At 36.6% G+C, this 20,915-nt stretch overlaps 1 protein-coding gene across 2 annotated transcripts; it reads left to right on the top strand.

Annotated features, from left to right (window-relative positions):
* The first annotated feature begins 1,994 nt into the window (after positions 1-1,994).
* Positions 1,995-19,598, top strand: GRV2 (DNAJ heat shock N-terminal domain-containing protein). Of its 2 annotated transcripts, XM_039022898.2 has the most exons (22): positions 1,995-2,944; positions 3,370-3,603; positions 3,770-3,857; positions 3,958-4,166; positions 5,631-5,732; positions 5,810-5,872; positions 6,002-8,155; positions 8,424-8,786; positions 10,530-10,670; positions 11,367-11,759; positions 11,856-12,350; positions 13,107-13,330; positions 13,427-13,771; positions 14,101-14,395; positions 14,615-15,106; positions 15,267-15,612; positions 15,703-16,046; positions 16,125-16,589; positions 16,899-17,023; positions 17,676-17,799; positions 18,651-18,719; positions 19,172-19,598. In XM_039022898.2, exons 1-22 carry the CDS (start codon positions 2,528-2,530, stop codon positions 19,334-19,336), a joined length of 7,653 nt encoding a protein of 2,550 aa, XP_038878826.1. In that variant the 5' UTR covers positions 1,995-2,527; the 3' UTR covers positions 19,337-19,598. The 2 variants fall into 2 exon arrangements, with proteins under 2 accessions (XP_038878826.1, XP_038878827.1); XM_039022899.2 differs by lacking the exons at positions 1,995-2,944; positions 3,370-3,603; positions 3,770-3,857; positions 3,958-4,166; positions 5,631-5,732 and having other exon boundaries at positions 5,827-5,876.
* The last annotated feature ends 1,317 nt before the right edge of the window (positions 19,599-20,915 follow it).

The raw sequence follows: 20,915 nt of genomic DNA, 5'->3' as shown, positions 1-20,915 counted from the left end.
ATCGATTCTACACTTCATGGAATATCAAAATCTATTGTTTCAAATAGAGATGTAAAATTTATGAGTTTTTTCTAGAAGTCCTCGTAGAAAAAATTTAGTACAAGTTTACTTTTTAACCCATCAAACCATCTCTAAATAGATGGATAAACAGGGAAGTCATTCGAAATAATTTATACTACTTTCTAGAATTACTTTAAACTCATCTAACATCCTTTTCAATGTTGATCTTAGCACAGAGGCCGATCTTACATGTTTGGAGATTAAATTTAACTATATGTGTAAACATTATAAATTTAAGAACTCTCATTAAATTTTAATAATATTTTTCACAATAAAGACTTAATAATTACAAACGGTAAAATGTATATACTAAATGAACTGAATGGTTGCAACTTTGAAAATATATTCTATTAAAATTTAAAGACTAAATTAGTTACAATTTTGAAAGTATTTATACTAAATTGTTACTTAAACTTCTTTTGATGGCGTTCCGCTCAACTGTACTGACAACTTGTTGGCAGTCTTATTTATTTAATTGTGACTCACCCCCTGCTCCATCACTTCTTCATTTTTCTTCTTAGTCATCTTCGTGTTATCTGGCTACCCAGATCTAGACATTCCACCTCCACTTACTGTTTCTACTTATGTGATTCTCTTATATCTTGGTGAAGCAAGAAACAATATGTTGTTTTCTATTCAAATACAAAATATTGAATATCATGCACTTGTTAATGCTATTTTTGAGTTGTTATGGCTTCACTGGCTTCTTGCCGAAATGAGTGTTCCTCAACTATTTGCTACTTTACTTCACTGTGGCATTCATAGTGCTATCTATATTGCTCACAATGATGTATCCATGAACGCATCAGACACACAAAAATGATTGTTGCTTTGTTTGTCGTCATCTCCTAAGCAACACTCTCTTTTTACGATCTGTCTCCACCACCAAACGACTCGTTGATATCTTCACGAAGGCATTGTCACTTGGATGCTTCACTCAATTACTTCACAAACTCAATTTGGTAAAATACAAGTTAGTTTTTACTTTACCACACTGAGTTTAAGGAATGATGTTACCATATATATATATATATATTATTCGAATTGTAAATTATCAAAATCTTAGGCTAATTTAGTTGTTTCCTTATTTGGTTCATTGTTTGTATATTTATATCTATGTAATCTTCATTGCAAATTAGTTCAGTTGATATCAATAAAATAATACATGAATGACACACTATTTCGTCATAAAACCATTTTGATTCGAAAATGTTGTAATAAGCAAAGGATGTGACTATCTATCTATTCAAACATATGTTCATCGATAGGTAATAATGTTTCATATATATGTGGTCTAAATCACACTCATACATGAAATGATACACTACTTCGACTTTTAAGTAATTATAATAGATCAAAGAACGTGACTATTTATTCAAACATATATCTACTATTATATCGCGATATCTCATATCGTGCTTGTACACGAAAGGTCGTACTTTGACCCAAAAATAATTGTAACAGGACAAATGACGTGATGGTTAGTTCAGACATACTGTATCACTCGATCATAATAATTTAATAATAACGACATTGGGGATATTTAAGAGATTAAATTTTAAGAATAATATTTAAGGTTTTGACGAGACAAGAAAATACTCAACATCTATAAAATATTGATTTATCATCATTTTCTTTCTCGAGTTCAATTTATCATCGTTCTTTTAGACCCAACTTCTTTATGTTAAATAAAGTTATATCTAATTGAGGAGCTTATAATAAAAATGTCTCTCATGCTCGATTTTGAACGTTACCCTAACAATCCAACGAAGTTGACTTAATAATTTAACATTAGCTATGAAAGTAATGCCCTTGATCAAAGGGATGGATTTAATTGAGCTTCGTCCTGCAAATCAACGGCTTGGATTAAACACATCTCACAATCGAATTGATGCCACGTCATTAAATGGTCACTGACAGGTGACGATAACCCCGACCCGAATTTTTTTGCCCAACTGACAGTGGTACCTCCCAACGCTGGGAACAATCGTTTCCGACCTGTTTTCGACTTTTCCTCTCCATCCTCCTCCTCCTCCGACGACGACGACGACGGTCAGACTAAATTCATTCTTTAGTAATTTGCAATTGGTTGTCTGATGATAATTCTCGATCGGATTCAATCGAGGGAGTCAAATGCCCTTTTGTTATTTGCATGATCAGTTCCACGGATTACGGCTTATCAATTTCTTTTCGCGGAATACTTTGATGATTAGAGTTTATTAGGGTTTAGTTTGTTCAATTTAAAGCTGGAGAGTTGGATATATAACCGTCAGAGCTGGGGGCGAATCAGTCTCGGTCTCACAGAAGCCCGTCGGCGGCTGCATCGGTCCAAACCGGCGCGGGACTCTGGTTTTTTCTCCGATCTAACAATGTGCCTCCTACCCATACTCTTGCTTACCTTGCTAATATCGAATCTGTGAACCGGCTTACGTCTGATTCTCGACCAGCTCCTGCTCGTCCTCCTTCAATGGAACAATCTACTGTTCATTCTTCCAATTCTGCTCCTCCCGAAGAGCCAGAATACTTGGCGCGCTATTTGGTTATTAAGCACTCGTGGCGTGGCCGTTACAAGCGGATTCTATGTATTTCGGCCGCTTCGATCATTACGTTAGACCCTTCCACACTGGCGGTGACTAATTCATACGATGTCGCTAGTGATTACGAGGGTGCCTCACCGATTATTGGGCGAGATGATAATTCGAACGAGTTTAACATTAGTGTTCGCACAGATGGGCGTGGAAAGTTCAAGGGGATGAAGTTCTCTTCCAAATACAGAGCGAGTATACTGACGGCGTTGCACAGAATTAGGTGGAATAGATTGGCCCCCGTGGCTGAGTTTCCGGTGCTTCATCTTCGGCGACGAGGCTCGGAATGGGTTCCCTTTGTAAGTTTTCTCCTTTGCCTGCATCCAGAATTGAGTGGTGAACTATTTGCTATTTACCGAGTTTTTTTTAAAAAATAAAAATAATTGTCTAAACATTGTCATTGTATCAAGGAACTCTCTCTATATGTACATCTCTTAGGCTGCAACCATTGGTTGAGAGTACCGGATACAAGAAACTGAAAGAAAGTTGTGTTTGCCTTGCCTTGAACCCAGGGAAAATTAGATGTTTGTCTTAATACTTAACTCGTCAGGGTTAAAACCATAAAACTAAATAGACAATCAGAAGAGTTGAATCAAACTGGCGAGACTATCGAATTAAGTGCTTTTGTGTAGGACTACTTATAATTACTTTCACATGTTCAAGTCTATTGTGTGGATTAGGTTCAGTTGCTGAATGGCTTGGCACTGTCTGCTTGCTTTTACAGAAATTAAAAGTTTCTAATGTTGGAGTCGAGCTTATAGACGTGAAATCTGGAGACCTTCGTTGGTGCTTGGATTTTAGAGATATGGGCTCTCCTGCAATTATAATCCTACCTGATGCTTATGGGAAAAAAAGTGCTGAATATGGTGGTTTTGTTCTATGCCCTTTATATGGAAGGAAATCAAAAGCCTTTCAAGCTTCTTCGGGTACTTCAAACAGTGCCATCATCTCAAATTTGGTAGGTTGGAATCTCAGCTGTTGCACATACTCTTAATTATGACATCTTGTTGGTTAGCAGTTTGTGTAAATGTGAGGTTTGTTCATCAGGGAGAAATGACCAAAACAATACCTTGAAAGGTCTAACATTTATAAGAATTTCTAATTTTAAGTCTACTTTATTGTAGACGAAAACAGCAAAATCCATGGTAGGGTTGTCACTTTCAGTGGACAGTTCACAATCTCTCACTGTGACAGAGTACATAAATCGAAGGGGTAATTCATTAAACTGTTTCCTCTCTTATATGTACTTCTTCTATCCTTTTCAAAAAATTTATTTGTCATATCTTATTTGAAAAAAATGTATTAAATCTAGCAAAAGAGGCTGTCGGAGCTGATGAAACCCCATGCGGTGGCTGGTCTGTTACAAGACTACGGTCTGCTGCACATGGAACTTTGAATGTTCCAGGATTGAGTTTGGGAGTTGGTCCTAAAGGAGGACTTGGTGAACATGGTGATGCTGTGTCTCGACAACTCATTCTTACAAAAGTCTCAATAGTTGAAAGACGCCCAGAAAATTATGAAGTAAGTGGACAAACATTTAGCTTTGTATTATTTGCTTGCCATCAATTTGAACTGATCACTATGTATTTTACTTGGTGTTTGATGCATCCACATCTCATGTGTCTGAAGCTCCTCCTTTCCTCCTGGTGCTGTAAAAACAGGGTTATATAAGTAGTGACATAATTGTAATTATATTATAATTTGTTAGAGTGGAGGAAATAGAGGGAGTTAGGGAGTGTAGAGGTTAGACATAATTTTGACCTGGTATTGGTCCATTGTGGACTTAGAGAGGGATAACGCTCTTGAAAGACAATATTATTGTGGTTGTCTCTTTGATATTGCAATAGTTTGGGGTTGTTTCTTTTAATTTAGATCGTAATGAAAGCTCAAACACTGAAGGAAAACGAACCGTGTCTATCTTTCAACTCTCCTTCTGTGGATTTCCTTCAGCACCCCATAGGATTGCTCACATTCCAAGACCCCTCCACAGTCTGCTCATTTGAAGTTTCTCTCCCTCGATTATGTGCTTAGATGCCCCAAAATGGTGCATTCAAATTAAGGCCTCTGCTGCCCTGGGGAGTTTGGTCTCTCCCCTTCCCCGGGGCATAGTTTGGAACTCCACCCTCTCGTTTGTGTTTTGAGCACCTTATGCAGTGACCGGATTGTGGTCCCATTTACATTTCATTGGAATGCCTCTTAATAAGCCCGCTGATTTTATTTGTTGCCCCTATGAAAATTGAGTTGATTGATATTAATAAAGTATGTTGATAGTTAAAATCCTATTTCAGTCTTAAGCATTCTGAATGTGAAGTATGAATTGATTGGTTTGGCAAATTTGCGATCATAGATGTTTTAAGTAACTAATTATTTTGTGCACATGAATTATCAAGTAGTAATGTTTATTGAGTTGATACAGAAATTGTTTGAAAAACCTGTTCTATACAGGTATTACTTTTGCAGTCATAGTTGTTTAAGTAACTAATTATTTTGTGCACTTGAATTATCAAGTAATGATATTTATTGAGTTGATACAGCAGTTGTTTGAAAAATTGTTCTATACAGGTATTAATTAATTACAGTTATTTTTTTAATAGAAGGGATTAGTTAATCAAACATGATTTAATTATTGTTGTGGATATCAACTTTATATTAATTAAACAATTTTGATGCTCAATTGCTCATGTCTACATTCTACAAAACGGATGCATACTCATTTCAGATTTCAGATTTGTTTTTAAGTCAGAAATGATAATATGATAAGTCTAGATATTGGAATCCCAGATAACCAATTCTTAGCCATTGTATACACCTATTTTCGTCTCACAAAATTTCACAATGATACATACTTCAACTAACTAAAAAAACTGTGTAGTCTTGAGTGAAGTTTCTGTGAACAGAAATATTAAGGCGACCATTCAGCATCATTGCACATGTATCTTGCATGTTAGATAAAGTTTTGTAAATCATTGAAAATTTTATGTACAGGCTGTTACAGTTCGTCCTTTATCTGCTGTCAGCTCCCTTGTACGCTTTGCAGAGGAGCCCCAGATGTTTGCTATTGAATTCAACGATGGATGTCTTGTTCATGTGAGCTTACCTTTTAAATTTTCAGTCTAGATTAATATGATTTTATGAACTTTTAATGGACATGGCATGAATATCAGGTATATGCCAGTACGTCTCGTGATAACTTACTTGCAGCCATTCGGGATGTATTGCAAACAGAAGTAGGTAGATGATGTATTTGTCTTATTTATTTATTTATTTATACTATTTAGTGTCCATAAATGGATTTCTATATTGGTGTCATTGGTATCTTAATGTTGTCTATTTTCTTTTCTGCTGTCTTCCTTTAGGGACAGTACGCAGTACCTGTGTTACCTAGGCTAACAATGCCTGGTCATCGTATTGATCCACCGTGTGGAAGAGTCCACCTACAATTTGGTCAACAACAATCAGTCATTGATTTGGAAAATGCGTCCATGCATTTGAAGCACTTAGCAGCAGCTGCTAAAGATGCTGTGGCCGAAAGTGGTTCAATACCTGGATCAAGAGCTAAACTTTGGCGTAGAATAAGGGAGTTTAATGCATGTATACCTTATAGTGGGGTTCCTTCCAACATTGAAGTACCAGAGGTGACCCTCATGGCCTTGATCACAATGCTTCCAGCTGCACCAAATCTTCCTCCTGAGTCCCCTCCATTGCCACCTCCTTCACCTAAAGCAGCTGCAACTGTAATGGGCTTCGTCTCATGTTTACGTCGATTGTTAGCATCAACAAGTGCAGCATCACACGTGATGTCATTTCCTGCTGCTGTTGGGAGAATAATGGGTTTGCTTAGAAATGGTTCTGAGGGTGTAGCAGCTGAAGCTGCAGGCCTAATTGCAGTGCTTATTGGTGGCGGGCCTGGTGATTCAAATCTGGTGACAGATTCTAAAGGAGAGCGGCATGCTACAATCATGCACACCAAGTCAGTGTTGTTTGCTCATCAAGGTTATGTGATTATTCTTGTCAACAGACTGAAGCCAATGTCTATTTCTCCTTTGCTTTCCATGGCTGTTGTTGAAGTGCTTGATGCGATGATATGTGAACCACATGGTGAAACAACTCAATATCCAGTTTTTGTTGAATTATTACGCCAAGTAGCTGGTCTCAAGCGTCGCTTGTTTGCCCTCTTTGGACATCCAGCTGAAAGTGTAAGAGAAACTGTGGCTGTGATAATGCGCACAATTGCAGAAGAAGATGCAATTGCAGCAGAATCAATGCGTGATGCTGCTTTACGAGATGGTGCTATATTGAGGCATTTATCTCATGCATTTTTCCTTCCGGCTGGTGAGAGACGTGAGGTTAGTCGGCAGTTAGTTGCTCTATGGGCAGACTCTTATCAACCAGCTTTAGATTTGTTGTCTAGAGTTTTGCCTCCTGGGCTTGTTGCATATTTACACACACGATCTGATGGAGTTCTGCATGAGGATTCAAATCAGGAAGGGTCATATAGTAGACGACAGAGACGCTTACTCCAGAGGAGAGGCCGTACAGGTAGAATGACAACATCTCAAGATCAAAATTTGCCACATAATAATTTTGAGACTGGCGAACCCTCAAGGCAGATAAGTGCTGGTCCAGTTTCAACCATTCAAGCTTCTGTTGCTCATCCTAGTGACAATGCTATCAGTGATGTTACCGGGTTAGCCCAACGTGATCAATCTGCTGTTCCTTCTTTGACTGATATTCCAATTACTATCATAAATGAGGCATCAGAACCAAATATTGGCTGTGCTGATGCTAATCAGGAGTCAGGACTTCCTGCTCCTGCTCAGGTAGTTGTGGAGAACACTCCTGTTGGATCTGGCAGGCTACTCTGTAATTGGCCTGAATTTTGGCGTGCTTTTAGCCTTGATCATAATCGTGCTGATTTGATTTGGAATGAGCGCACAAGACAAGAACTACGTGAGACATTGCAAGCCGAGGTTCATAAATTAGATGTTGAAAAAGAACGGTCTGAAGATATCGTGCCTGGGGTCACCCCTGTTGGAGAAAGTATGACTAGTCAAGATAGTCTGCCAAAAATTTCTTGGAACTACTCTGAGTTCTTAGTTAGCTATCCTAGTTTGTCTAAAGAAGTTTGTGTAGGTCAGTATTATTTACGATTGTTGCTTGAAAGCAACAGTACCGGCAGGGTTCAGGATTTTCCACTCCGTGACCCAGTTGCTTTCTTTAGAGCACTTTATCATCGATTCTTATGTGATGCGGACACGGGACTCACAGTAGATGGTACCATTCCTGATGAACTGGGTGCATCTGATGATTGGTGTGATATGGGAAGACTGGATGGTTTTGGAGGAGGTGGAGGTTCTTCTGTCAGAGAGCTATGTGCAAGGGCTATGTCAATTGTCTATGAACAGCATCATCAGACAATCGGTCCATTCGAAGGCACTGCTCATATAACAGTTCTCTTGGATCGAACAGATGATAGAGCTTTGAGGCATCGTCTTCTTCTTCTTTTGAAGGTGCACAAATGCTCAAAACCCTTTCCCCCTGTCCACTTCCCCTGCTACCTTGAGTGATATACTTGTTTCCAAACACCATGAATTATCATGGAGGGAAAAAATCACTATCTTAGTTTGTTCAGTTCTTTAACTCCCTTTAACGAAAATTAGAGAATTGACTGTTTTGGGTCTTGGGACTAAGCTAGCATGGAACAATTTTCAGGATGATTAATATGGTCTTTAGATTTTATAAAGATATTTATTTCACTTATATTAACTTTGCTTGCAGGCATTGATGAAGGTATTGTCAAATGTAGAGGCATGTGTTTTGGTTGGAGGATGTGTATTAGCTGTTGATCTGTTGACAGTGGTTCATGAAGCCTCAGAGAGGACTGCTATTCCTTTAGAGTCTAATTTGCTTGCTGCCACTGCTTTTATGGAACCTCTCAAAGAGTGGATGTTTATTGACAAAGAGAATGCAAAAGTTGGGCCATTGGAGAAAGATGCCATTAGAAGACTGTGGTCAAAGAAATCTATTGATTGGACAACACGGTGCTGGGCCTCTGGAATGCTTGACTGGAAGAGATTGCGTGATATACGTGAACTACGGTGGGCATTAGCTGTTCGAGTTCCGGTTCTCACACCAGCTCAGGTATGCATTTTTATTGTGTGCTTATATGTTTATTAAAGCTAAGATGTGGCTACATTACACGTTAATAACCCCTTTGTTGCTCAATCTATTTTCTGGACCTCCCATGGCCATTTTCCAGTCTTCCTGCAAAATACCTTGTGAATGTACACTTGCATTTCTAGCTTTTTTTTTCCTGCCCGGTTATGTTTCCTTTCAAGCAATTAATTGAGTGTGTTGGTACTGCTTGATTATTGTTGTATACTCCAACCATAATTTAAAATTTCAGTTGAAATCTCGAAATTTCGGTATGGGAGGATTTTCGATTTTTCCCCATTCTTGAAATTTCGATGGATATTTCAATTTTTTTTAAAGCAATTAGGCTCAATGGAAGTTTTTTAAGGTTTATAGACTTGTCTTGATTACATGAATTGTATAGTTTTACACATCAATGTATAATTTCACCTCAAAATTGAATTGAATTTATGTAAATTTTGTTTTTTACCATCCTAAGCTTTCATTTCCAAGAAACCAAAATTGGGAAAAATAATAACATATATTTATATTTAACTTCATTTAGACCTTTTTCATTGAATTTTCACATCATTTCACCTCAAAATTGAATTGATGCAAGTTTTGTTTTTTTACCATCCAAAGCTTTCATTTTCATGAAACCAAAATTGAGAAAAATAATAATATATATTTATTTTTAACTTCATTCAAACCTTTTTCCATTGAATTTTCATATCATTTCACCTCAAGATTGGATTGATGTAAGCTTTATTTCTTTTACCATCCACTTCTTTCATTCCTAAGAAACCAAAATTGATAAAAATAACATATATTTATTTTTAATTTCATTCAAACCTTTTTCTATTGAATTTTCATGGATTTTCACCTCAAAATTGAATTGATGTGAGTTTTGATTCTTTTACCATCCAAAGTTTTCATTTCCAAGAAAAAGACTTAGAAAATTATGGTCACAAGTTGTTCTAATACACAACAAAACTATGGTCAATGTAATTATTCTTACTCAAATTATGATGGTCTTTAAAGACTTGACCATAACAATTTTCAGCCTAACTTTCCACCAAATAGTTATTTTCCATATGAAGGAGGAAGATCATCGATCAATGAAATGTATCCAGCAATAGGGTCTATATGTTGGCCATACGAGTCCTATCATTTTCATTTAAGTAACTATCTTCAATATTTTCAATATAGGATGACTTGGTAGCAATACTGTAGTTTCTACCAAAATTATCAAGATTCTAGATTAGATGCTCAAAGTCATCTTTTTTATCTTAGACATGTAGGTTTTATAATAAATAATTTACTGTTATTTTATATGCAAACATCTCATGTCCTTTAATTTTGCAATTAATTGCCAATATTTGATATTATTTTGTAATTATTTTTCCTTTTTTTAATTTCTGCTATCACATTGACACCTACACAGATATTTACACTATACCTCTAAATATTGTCTTACTTTATAGAAATATTGATTAAAAATGGTCAAATATAGTCTAATTAGGTCCCAATCAAAGTTTCATTACTAATTGTAACAATTTCTATCAATTTCTATCGATTTCCGTAAAGTTTTCCAAAATTTCCATCGATATTGATATTTCCATAAACTTGGGACCTCGATATTTATGTCAATATGGATATTTCGAACCTTGACTCCAACTATGTATAGAATATACTTTGAAACCTCTCTCTTTGTTTCCACTGATATCTTGATATAATGAGTTTGTTGTCTAGATTGGTGAGACAGCATTGTCCATTTTACATAGTATGGTATCTGCACATTCGGACTTGGATGATGCTGGAGAGATAGTCACACCAACCCCTAGAGTAAAACGAATCTTGTCCAGTCCAAGGTGCCTTCCACACATCGCTCAGGTGAGATCTGGAACTCTTTTCTTGTCTTTCGCAGGTTACTTGGGAGGAGGAACCACTGGTTAACTCTTACCTCAAAGTGATGGTCTGGTTGGATAAACGTGTTACTTATTGTATGAGTTTAATGGTGTTAAATTGTGAATTATGCAAGTTAGTGAGAACCAAGAAAGTTGTAGAGTTTCATACATTACTTTTCAATGAAAAAATCATTGAAAAAGTACTTCAAAAGACAAATGATTCTTAAGGTAATGTTAATAATTATTTGTTCCTATAATGATGATGATGATGATGATGATGATGATGATGATATATTTATGAAGTTGACAAGAAGTAACTCTTACCCATAATTCAATTTTTAATGAAAAGAACAGTAAACACATCTCAAGAAACAAGATTTATCAATTGTAAGTATGCTGAACCTTTTTTTCTTTAATGTAAAAAAGTATAATTGTTCTATTTATGGTGATAATACGATGCTGCCTAAATCTAATCACATATATCACTAGTTTGCATTCTGTATTCGCTTATTACTAATAATGATTTGGTAGGTCCATTTCTATTTATTTTTATTGGCTTGCCTACATTTTGAAACCTTAACGTTGAGTCTTTATTTGAGTTCTCTTGTCATCTTTATTTTCCTTTTTTGGCCTAGCCTTGGAGAATGTATTACAGTGGCTATTTTCCCCTTATTGTGTGTAGGCTATGCTCTCTGGGGAACCAAACATTGTGGAATTTTCAGCTGCTTTATTAAGAGCTGTTGTCACCAGAAATCCCAAAGCCATGATTCGTCTTTACAGTACAGGTGCTTTCTATTTTGCCCTTGCGTATCCAGGATCTAACCTTCTTTCAATCGCACAACTCTTCTCGGTGACTCATGTCCATCAAGCATTTCATGGTGGAGAAGAGGCTGCAGTTTCCTCTTCTTTGCCTCTTGCAAAGCGTAGTGTATTGGGTGGACTTCTTCCTGAATCCCTGCTCTATGTACTGGAGCGCAGTGGCCCAGCTGCATTTGCTGCTGCTATGGTTTCTGACTCAGATACTCCCGAGATCATATGGACACACAAAATGAGAGCAGAAAACCTTATTTGTCAGGTGCTCCCCTTGCTTTGGGTCTACTTTTGCTTCCATAAATGAATTTTTTTGCTTTACATTCAACAGACGTCCAAACTAGAAACTCTCTTTTACCAGGTCTTGCAGCATCTTGGCGATTTTCCCCAAAAATTATCACAGCATTGCCATTGTTTATATGAATATGCTCCTATGCCACCAGTGACATACCAAGAGTTGAGGGATGAAATGTGGTGTCATCGTTACTATCTGAGGAACTTGTGTGATGAGATACGATTTCCCAACTGGCCTATTGTTGAACATGTTGAATTTCTACAGTCATTACTTGTTATGTGGCGTGAAGAATTAACACGCAGACCTATGGATCTCTCTGAAGAAGAAGCTTGCAAAATATTGGAGATATCTCTGGAGGATGTGGTGAACGATGGTGGTAATGTGAGACATTCTTCTGAAAATGGTGAAGAGATGTTTGGCATCTCTAGACAAGTTGAGAATATTGACGAAGAAAAGCTTAAACGGCAATATAGAAAACTTGCAATGAAATACCATCCTGACAAAAATCCAGAAGGAAGGGAAAAGTTTCTTGCTGTGCAGAAAGCTTATGAGCGTCTACAGGTAGGCCTCTGAAGCATTTTATTCTGATGCATACACCTAATTGTTTTTCAACAAGCTTATAACATGGCAAATAGCATATTGACAATCAGGGTTTTAAGTCCCCTTTCAAAGTATGCTCTAGTATAAGCTAGTGCATTTACCGCTTTATATCTGTACGTCAAAGACTAAACACAGCATTGATGAGAAAATAAAAGATAAACCTTGATATTTTGACAAGCATGTTTCATTTGAGCCTGTGGATCCTAATGGACTCAATTGAGCTTAATAGAGACATAGAATATACATCTCAAGTACAGAACTCCAAAACTTTGGCAAGTCTCATGAAGGGGGAAAAAATGGCATAAGCAAACAGTGTGTGTACATGTCATGCATGGTATTTTAAAATTCTGGCAAGTTTCAAGAAATTGGAAAAAACAAAAAAGGAAGGAAAAATGGGAATTGGAACCAACTCTTCCATCAGTTTGTAACCTTCTTGATGCTTGAGTGCTTGTGATGCCCAGATTTTCTAGTATAGAGGGTTTGCTTATTACAATCTTCTGTGCATGTTGTGAAATAAAATATAGTACCCTTTCTGATATGGTTACCAATGACTTGTAGAATTTAGTTCATGGACGTACACAATACATTACTTAGAACCTTTTCAGAGTGTGTATATTATTTTATTTTGTTACCATCACATGACAGCCGTTGGGCTGGATCTGTAAAAGACGATCACACATTTTCTTTAATCAAACCCTTCTCCATTACCCTTCATAGGCTACCATGCAAGGGTTGCAAGGTCCACAACCTTGGAGGTTGCTGCTTTTGTTGAGAGGTCAATGTATCTTGTACAGACGCTATGGAAATGTACTCGAACCTTTCAAATATGCAGGTTATCCAATGCTGCTAAATGCTGTAACAGTGGACAAGGAAGATAACAATTTTCTTGCATCTGATAGAGCACCCCTCCTTGTAGCAGCATCAGAACTTTTGTGGCTCACGTAACTTTTCCTATTTCACTATTCTTTTTCACATTGTTATTTAGTTAGTTTATGAGATGGATAAAATGAACTGAAGTTTCTTCTTTGATGTGTTAGATGTGCATCGTCTTCATTGAATGGCGAAGAACTCGTGAGGGATAGTGGAATTAAACTTCTTGCAGTTCTTCTTTCTCGTTGCATGTGTGTGGTGCAACCAACTACTTCTGCAAACGAACCATCTGCTATCATTGTTACAAATGTCATGCGAACCTTTTCTGTTCTAAGCCAGTTTGATAGTGCGAGGGTTGAGATGCTCGAATTTTCTGGTCTAGTGGATGACATAGTACATTGCACTGAACTTGAGCTAGTACCAGCAGCTGTTGATGCTGCTCTCCAGACTATTGCCCACGTTTCTGTTTCCTCTGAATTTCAGGATGCCTTGTTAAAAGCTGGGGTCTTATGGTATGTTTTCTTATCTAATTCACTCTCTGTATCTCTCTGGTTGGTTTTGATCATGACTTGGTTATTATTGTGATAGGAATGGTCTTAGGGTGTTAGAGGGATTTTGAAATTTAAACAGTAACTAAACTACAAGACCATTCCTATTAGATTGTTTTGCTGAGTTGTCCATTTATCTTCTGATGATAACGTTCACAAGGCAAAATTTCCGCAGTGTCTTTGTTCCATTTCCAGTTTGTTGGTTCAATTAATAACCATAGACTATTGAAGCCCTGTCATCAGAAATGAATACTTCCTAATCCTGTTTCTCGACTTTCTTAAATTATTTTTAGGTACCTTTTGCCCTTGTTGCTTCAATATGACTCAACAGCCGAGGATTCTGACACAAAGGAGTCACATGGTGTCGGTGCCAGTGTTCAAATTGCAAAGAATTTGCATGCCTTACGCGCTTCTCAGGCCCTCTCAAGGCTTAGCGGTATGTGTAGTGATGACAGTCCTACACCTTATAATCAGGCTGCAGCTGATGCTCTCCGTACATTGTTAACTCCAAAAGTTGCTAGTCTTTTGAAGGATCCAGAACCTAAAGATCTACTATCCAAAATAAATGCAAACTTGGAATCACCTGAGGTACACATCGGTCTACTAATTTTGTTATTCTGTCTTTCTACTCTTATATATTTGAAGGTAGAATTGTTTGACACTCAATCAGTATCAATATGCCATTTTACCTTCCTGTATAATGAATGTAATTTCTTTAAATTGGAATTCTTCCCTAAGTTTGTATAATGAATGTAGTTTCCTTAAATTGGAGTTCTTCCCTAATTTTTTTAAACATTATTCTTGTAGATTATTTGGAACTCTTCCACGCGAGCAGAACTCCTCAAGTTTGTGGATCAGCAGCGCAGTAGCCAGGGCCCTGATGGGTCATATGATCTGAAAGATTCACATGAATTTGTGTACGAGGCACTGTCAAAAGAACTCTATGTTGGCAATGTTTATCTGAGAGTTTACAATGATCAACCAGATTTCGAGATTAGTAGTCCTGAGGTTTTTGGTGTTGCTTTGGTTGAATTCATATCAGACCTTGTTCATAATGAGTACTTTGTAGATTCTGCTTCTCAGAATAAACCTGTTACTAGTGACAGCTGTAGTTTACAAAATGAACTTAATTCCAGCATTCCATCTCCCAAAGCTGAGCAACTTAACAAAGAGGCTTCTGGACAAATTAGCCAGCAGAGCGAGCCTCTTGATACAATGTCAGCATCAGATGGGCACGGTTCTGAAAAAGAAGAAGCTTTATTGGTTAAGAACCTTCAATTTGGATTGATTTCCTTAAAGGTATGCTGCTGATTCATTTCCATCACTTCACCCAATGGGTTTATTGTCTATTGAGTTTATGGATCATATGGGGAATATGAACAGTTAAATTGATGTCTTTTATTTGATTTGGAAGCAATGCAACATATATGACACTCTTGTCCTCCATTATAATTTTCAGAATTTGCTAACGCGGTATCCAAATCTGGCATCCATCTTTTCTACCAAAAACAAGCTATTGCCTCTTTTTGAATGCTTTTCTGTTCCTGTTCCATCAAAATGCAACATTGCTCAACTTTGTCTCGGTGTGCTGTCACTTTTAACTGCATATGCTCCGTGCTTAGAGGCTATGGTTGCTGATGGATCTGGTCTTCTCCTTTTATTACAAATGCTCCATTCCAATCCTCAATGTCGTGAAGGGGTTCTCCATGTTCTTTATGCTTTGGCAAGTACTGCAGAACTTGCCTGGTCAGCTGCCAAGCATGGTGGTGTTGTATATATTCTTGAAATTCTCTTACCTCTGCAGGGTAAGTAACTGTAAATTGAATTTTATATTTTCCCATGTAGAGATTGTGGAAGAGACAATTCTTGACCTATTTATTATGTATAATATGCAGATGAAATTCCTCTGCAACAAAGAGCTGCTGCCGCCTCCTTGTTGGGAAAACTCATTGGGCAGCCCATGCATGGCCCTAGAGTTGCTATAACTCTTGCTAGATTTCTTCCAGATGGCCTAGTATCAGTTATCAGGGATGGACCTGGTGAAGCAGTAGTGGCAGCTGTAGACCAAACCACCGAAACGCCAGAACTTGTATGGACGTCAGCAATGGCAGCCTCATTGTCTGCCCAAATTGCAACTATGGCTTCAGACTTGTATCGTGAGCAGATGAAAGGTCGTGTTATTGATTGGGATGTGCCTGAGCAGGCATCTACACAACAAGAAATGAGAGATGAACCTCAGGTATATATGTTACGTATCTGCCATCTTACATTGTCTGCCTTCATTGCTGCAAAACTTAGCAGCTTTATGTTCATGCAGGTTGGAGGAATATATGTTAGATTGTTTCTGAAAGACCCCAAGTTCCCTCTAAGAAATCCAAAGAGATTTTTGGAAGGATTGTTGGATCAGTATTTGTCATCTATTGCTGCCACACATTATGATACACAAGCTTTTAACCCTGAGCTTCCTCTTCTTCTCTCTGCTGCTTTGGTTTCGTTATTGCGAGTGCACCCAGCACTAGCAGATCATGTTGGATATCTTGGATATGTACCCAAACTTGTTGCTGCTGTGGCTTACGAGGCCAGACGAGAAACTATGTCATCAGAGGAGCCAAACAATGGCAACTATGAGGAGAGAACTCATGAACCTAGTGATGGATCAGAACAGCCTGCACAAACTCCACAGGAACGTGTGCGTCTCAGCTGTTTACGTGTCCTGCATCAACTGGCAGCTAGTACTACATGTGCAGAGGCAATGGCAGCAACTAGTGTTGGAACTCCTCAGGTATATTTTATTATATTATTTATGCAACACCCTGCAAAAAAATATTTATGTTAGCCAATGAAAGACAATTTATCCAAGGACGATGGATATTAATTTTACATGGCATTTGTGGGATGTTAGTCTTGATTAAAAAAAAAAGATGTTAGCGTGCTTTTCTCACTCTTGGTTCTTGTTGAACGATCAAGTGTTTGCAGTTCTCTGCACATTGGGATGAATTAATAGTATCTAAACACCTGTGCCATCAATCATCTTTAATTTGCTTTGGTTTCATCATTGTGTATTATCTGACTAGCACTTATATGGTTCTAGGTTGTTCCTCTTCTAATGAAAGCAATAGGATGGAATGGTGGAAGCATACTGGCACTTGAAACCCTAAAGCGTGTTGTGGTTGCTGGAAATCGAGCCAGGGATGCGCTTGTTGCCCAAGGGCTTAAGTGAGTATCTTATTTAGTATATCAAAATTTACTTCATGGCTTCTAATGTTGTTCCCAAGCGGAAAAAGCTGTTAGATGATACGTTTGCCACACATTTTGACTTTTATTAGTATTATACTATTATTAGATTTTCTAAACACCATAAGGTACTTCTATATTATAATTTAGGATAAAAGAGTCCTCTTGATGTCTAATGTGTCTAATTTGAATCAACAAGTGTGACATTCTAATGCCTGATTAGATGCCTTATGTGTCAAGTAGTTAACCATAATATTCTGCAGCGTCCCATTTGCTGTGTTTGTCCCTGTAGTTAGATACCTTTGATTCTTGTATCTCTGCCTTTGTTTGGTAAGGAGTTTGATGGCAACTTATTTTAGTCACTGTTGACTACAACTTTATTGATTTACATAGATTATAGGATCTTTGAGGTGCCCAACCTCATGGATTGGGCATGATGTTGACAAATGACTCAAGACCATCTTGATCCATTTTGGATGTTATCCCATGAAATTTGTGATTGTCAATGATTGTAAGGCTAGTGTTAGTATGGACTGATATGAAATAAGAAAATATTGTAAAACTGATGTGCTTAAGATTGAACTTTCTTCTTCATAAGCTTTCTGTATTCATTCTTTATTGCATTATGATGAAGGGTTGGCCTTGTCGAAGTACTCCTTGGGCTTCTTGATTGGAGAGCTGGGGGAAGGAATGGACTTTGCTCTCAAATGAAATGGAATGAATCTGAAGCTTCTATTGGCAGGGTGCTAGCAATAGAGGTATGTAGCTTTGAATGCCTTCTTGTTGGTTGATTGTTGTAGTTATTAATTTTAATAGCTTGATGCGGCTGCTATCTTTTGTTGTTGGATGACTTTTCAAAGCATAAGATTTTCTTGAAGGGACTTCTCAGAATATGAGAGTGTTCTGTAATATTATCTAGTTTTGTTTCCATTTTTGGAATAAAACATGAAATTTGAAGAATTTTTAACTGATTTTGTTGGAACTTTTAATCCATTCAAGAATGTCTAACGTTATTAAATGTATAGTACAATGTTATTCTCACCAACCCGAGTTATATTTTGATTATAAACGGATTTTTCATTATATGATTTGGGTTAATTAATAAAGGGGTTTTAACGGAAGGACTTGAACTTCGACATACGAGAGACTTTCAAAGAAGAATTGTTAGACAATGACAAGCGAGAAGGGGACCAAGCATTTGGAGGGAATGATGGACGTGGTTGAAGGAATAGATCAGGGGAGGAGAGTGAAGCCAATCAGTTAGGATTTTGGAGAGTGATTTGGTCGGAGGATATATACATAGGTCGATATTGTATATAAGGCTAAAGAAATAACCATCATGTACGCCTTTCTTCAGATGGTAGGCTCAACATTGGCTGGAATCTTGATGCATCCCTTTAAACATTGACCATTACACAATAACAACACCTCTTAAGAAATGGGAGCTTGCCAAGTTCTGAGCTCCTTTTTCACTAAGACTTCTCAAGAATTTTAGCAAGTGGCTTAAAGACGGGGCTTTCTAGTTTAGAAATGATACGTGCATCAGTAAAGATTCTTCTAATGCAACATTATTATCTATATAAATTTTTTCTTCCTTGTGTACATTCAGGTTTTGCATGCATTTGCCACGGAAGGGGCACATTGTTCTAAAGTGCGGGATATTTTAGATTCCTCAGAGGTAATTATTAACGGATAGTTAGATCTAGAACATAGTTTTCATTTACCTTTCTTCCTTCCATGCTCCTTAAATGTCCCTGAATTTTTGTCAATCTCTTGGCTTCTCTCTATACACGAAGAGTGGATGAAAAATGCATGGAAGATAACTGTGTACCATCTCTTGCTTACATTCATTGACCACACATTTACAATGTTCTTATGAATGATATTACCAAAGTTGAGCTTACAGTAATTGCATGACCTTCCAACTTAGAGTTTGGAGTTCGATCTCCCATCTCCCATCTCACAGTTTTTGTATTTTTTTAAAAAAAGTTCGGAATGATATTAGGAAAATGGTTGCCTGTATACCGGCTAGTAGTATTTGTTATGATACAGTGTTTGGGTCCACGCAGATTGTAATTTTAAACTTCATCCACTCATAATACTCTTAATTTGGTCGATATTGTATTTTAGGTTTGGAGTGCTTATAAAGATCAGAAACATGATCTTTTCTTGCCATCAAATGCCCAATCTGCTGCTGCCGGGGTTGCTGGTCTAATAGAGAATTCATCTTCCAGACTAACCTATGCTCTTGCTGCACCCCCTGCTCAAACTTCAAGGCCTCCCAATGGAAAATAGAATCAGCTGTAGAACAAGCATTCAGCGTCTTTTTTATGAATCCAATTCTATGCCCTGAGTGCATAAATTTTCTGTAAATTAAGTTCTTTTTGTACAGTTACAACATTTTTCTTTCACTCCAATTTAATTTTTTTTCTCCAGAGGGAGGAGGGGGTTTTACTATTATACGGTCTCATTGCAATTTTCTTCTGCTGTAAAGAGAACTTTGTAAATTGAGGTTCGAGGTGATTTTGTGTGAATAATATACCATTTCATTTTCTAATGTGCTGATTTCATCATGTCTTTTCATGGAAGAACTTCCCATGAAAGTGTTGGAAGATAGAATATATTTGTTGAGAACCTCACTTTTTCCAAAATTCGAATCCTTGTTTTTTTTTAATCAAAATAGCCCACAAAATTCTAATGACGTTCGAATCTATTGGAACCATAATTGAAATGCTTCCTCCACCTCATGCATGGACGTGGATAAATCAAAATGTAACATTGACCAAGCAGCAGCCTCTATAGATATTTATTTATTTATTTATTTTGTGGGGATACAATATTGGTCTTCTTTGTTGTTGGGGTTTTTATTGTGGAAAATAAAAACGTACTTCGGTAAGAGTTGGGAGAAGTCGTTTTCATTTTAATGCGCCACGTGCCTTTTCATTACTAATGTCATTTAAAATAAATTTTATTAGTGTCATTTAACTTTTAAAATATTTGTTTTTACCCTAGAATTGCATGCTCTTTCCATTACTACTATTTTGTCATCTTTTTCATTAAATGAAGGCGAAAAAATCATAGAGTAACTTGCAAAGTGGTAGTACTAGTATTTTTCATTACTATTTTGTTGTTGGGGTTTTTATTGTGAAAAAAATCATATTTTGCAGCTGTTCATAATACTTTTTTAAGTGTATTTTAATTTTTTTTTTATCAAAATGTTTAAATACTTATATAAATCAATATTATTCAAATAACTTAATTATGATTTTGAACCTAACCGATGGAAATAGGATGTATGGTAAAACTAAAACTAAAACTGAAACCATATTTTTAAATACATATAAATCAATATTATTCAAATAATATAACTGCTCAAACATCCTCATTGTTTCATGAAATATAATACAATCTCTCTTTCAAAATATGGAGGTAAAATTCAAAGTAAAGTTGGATGGATTGAGACTATAACTAAAGTACATATTTAACCAAAAATAAAATAAAATAATAACAAAGGTTGAAAAATTATGGAGATAACAATTTAGTCTATTGAATTTTGATTTATAACAATTAAGTTCCTACACTTTCATTTTTTGTAAAAATTTAGTCGTTGTATTCTTGTATATAACAATTTAGTTTTTATACTTTCAAAATTGTGACAACTTAATCCATGTCGTAAAAAAGTCAAAAAAAATTAAATATCAATTTTCATTATTTAATAATTTAGGTCTTGTTTGATAACTATTTCATTTTTGGTTTTTGGTTTTTGAAAATTAAACTTATTTCTTTCTCATTTCTTACCATGGTTTGCATATTTTAAGTACATGATTGAATTCTTAGCCAAATTCAAAAAAGCAAAACAAGTCTTTAAAAGTTA

The sequence above is a fragment of the Benincasa hispida genome, chromosome 2 (assembly GCF_027475165.1).
Source record: "Benincasa hispida cultivar pf3 chromosome 2, pf3_genome.v1.1, whole genome shotgun sequence".
Classification (NCBI taxonomy): domain Eukaryota; kingdom Viridiplantae; phylum Streptophyta; class Magnoliopsida; order Cucurbitales; family Cucurbitaceae; genus Benincasa; species Benincasa hispida.
Note: the sequence above shows the minus strand (reverse complement) of the source record. Positions and strands in the feature narration are given on the sequence as shown.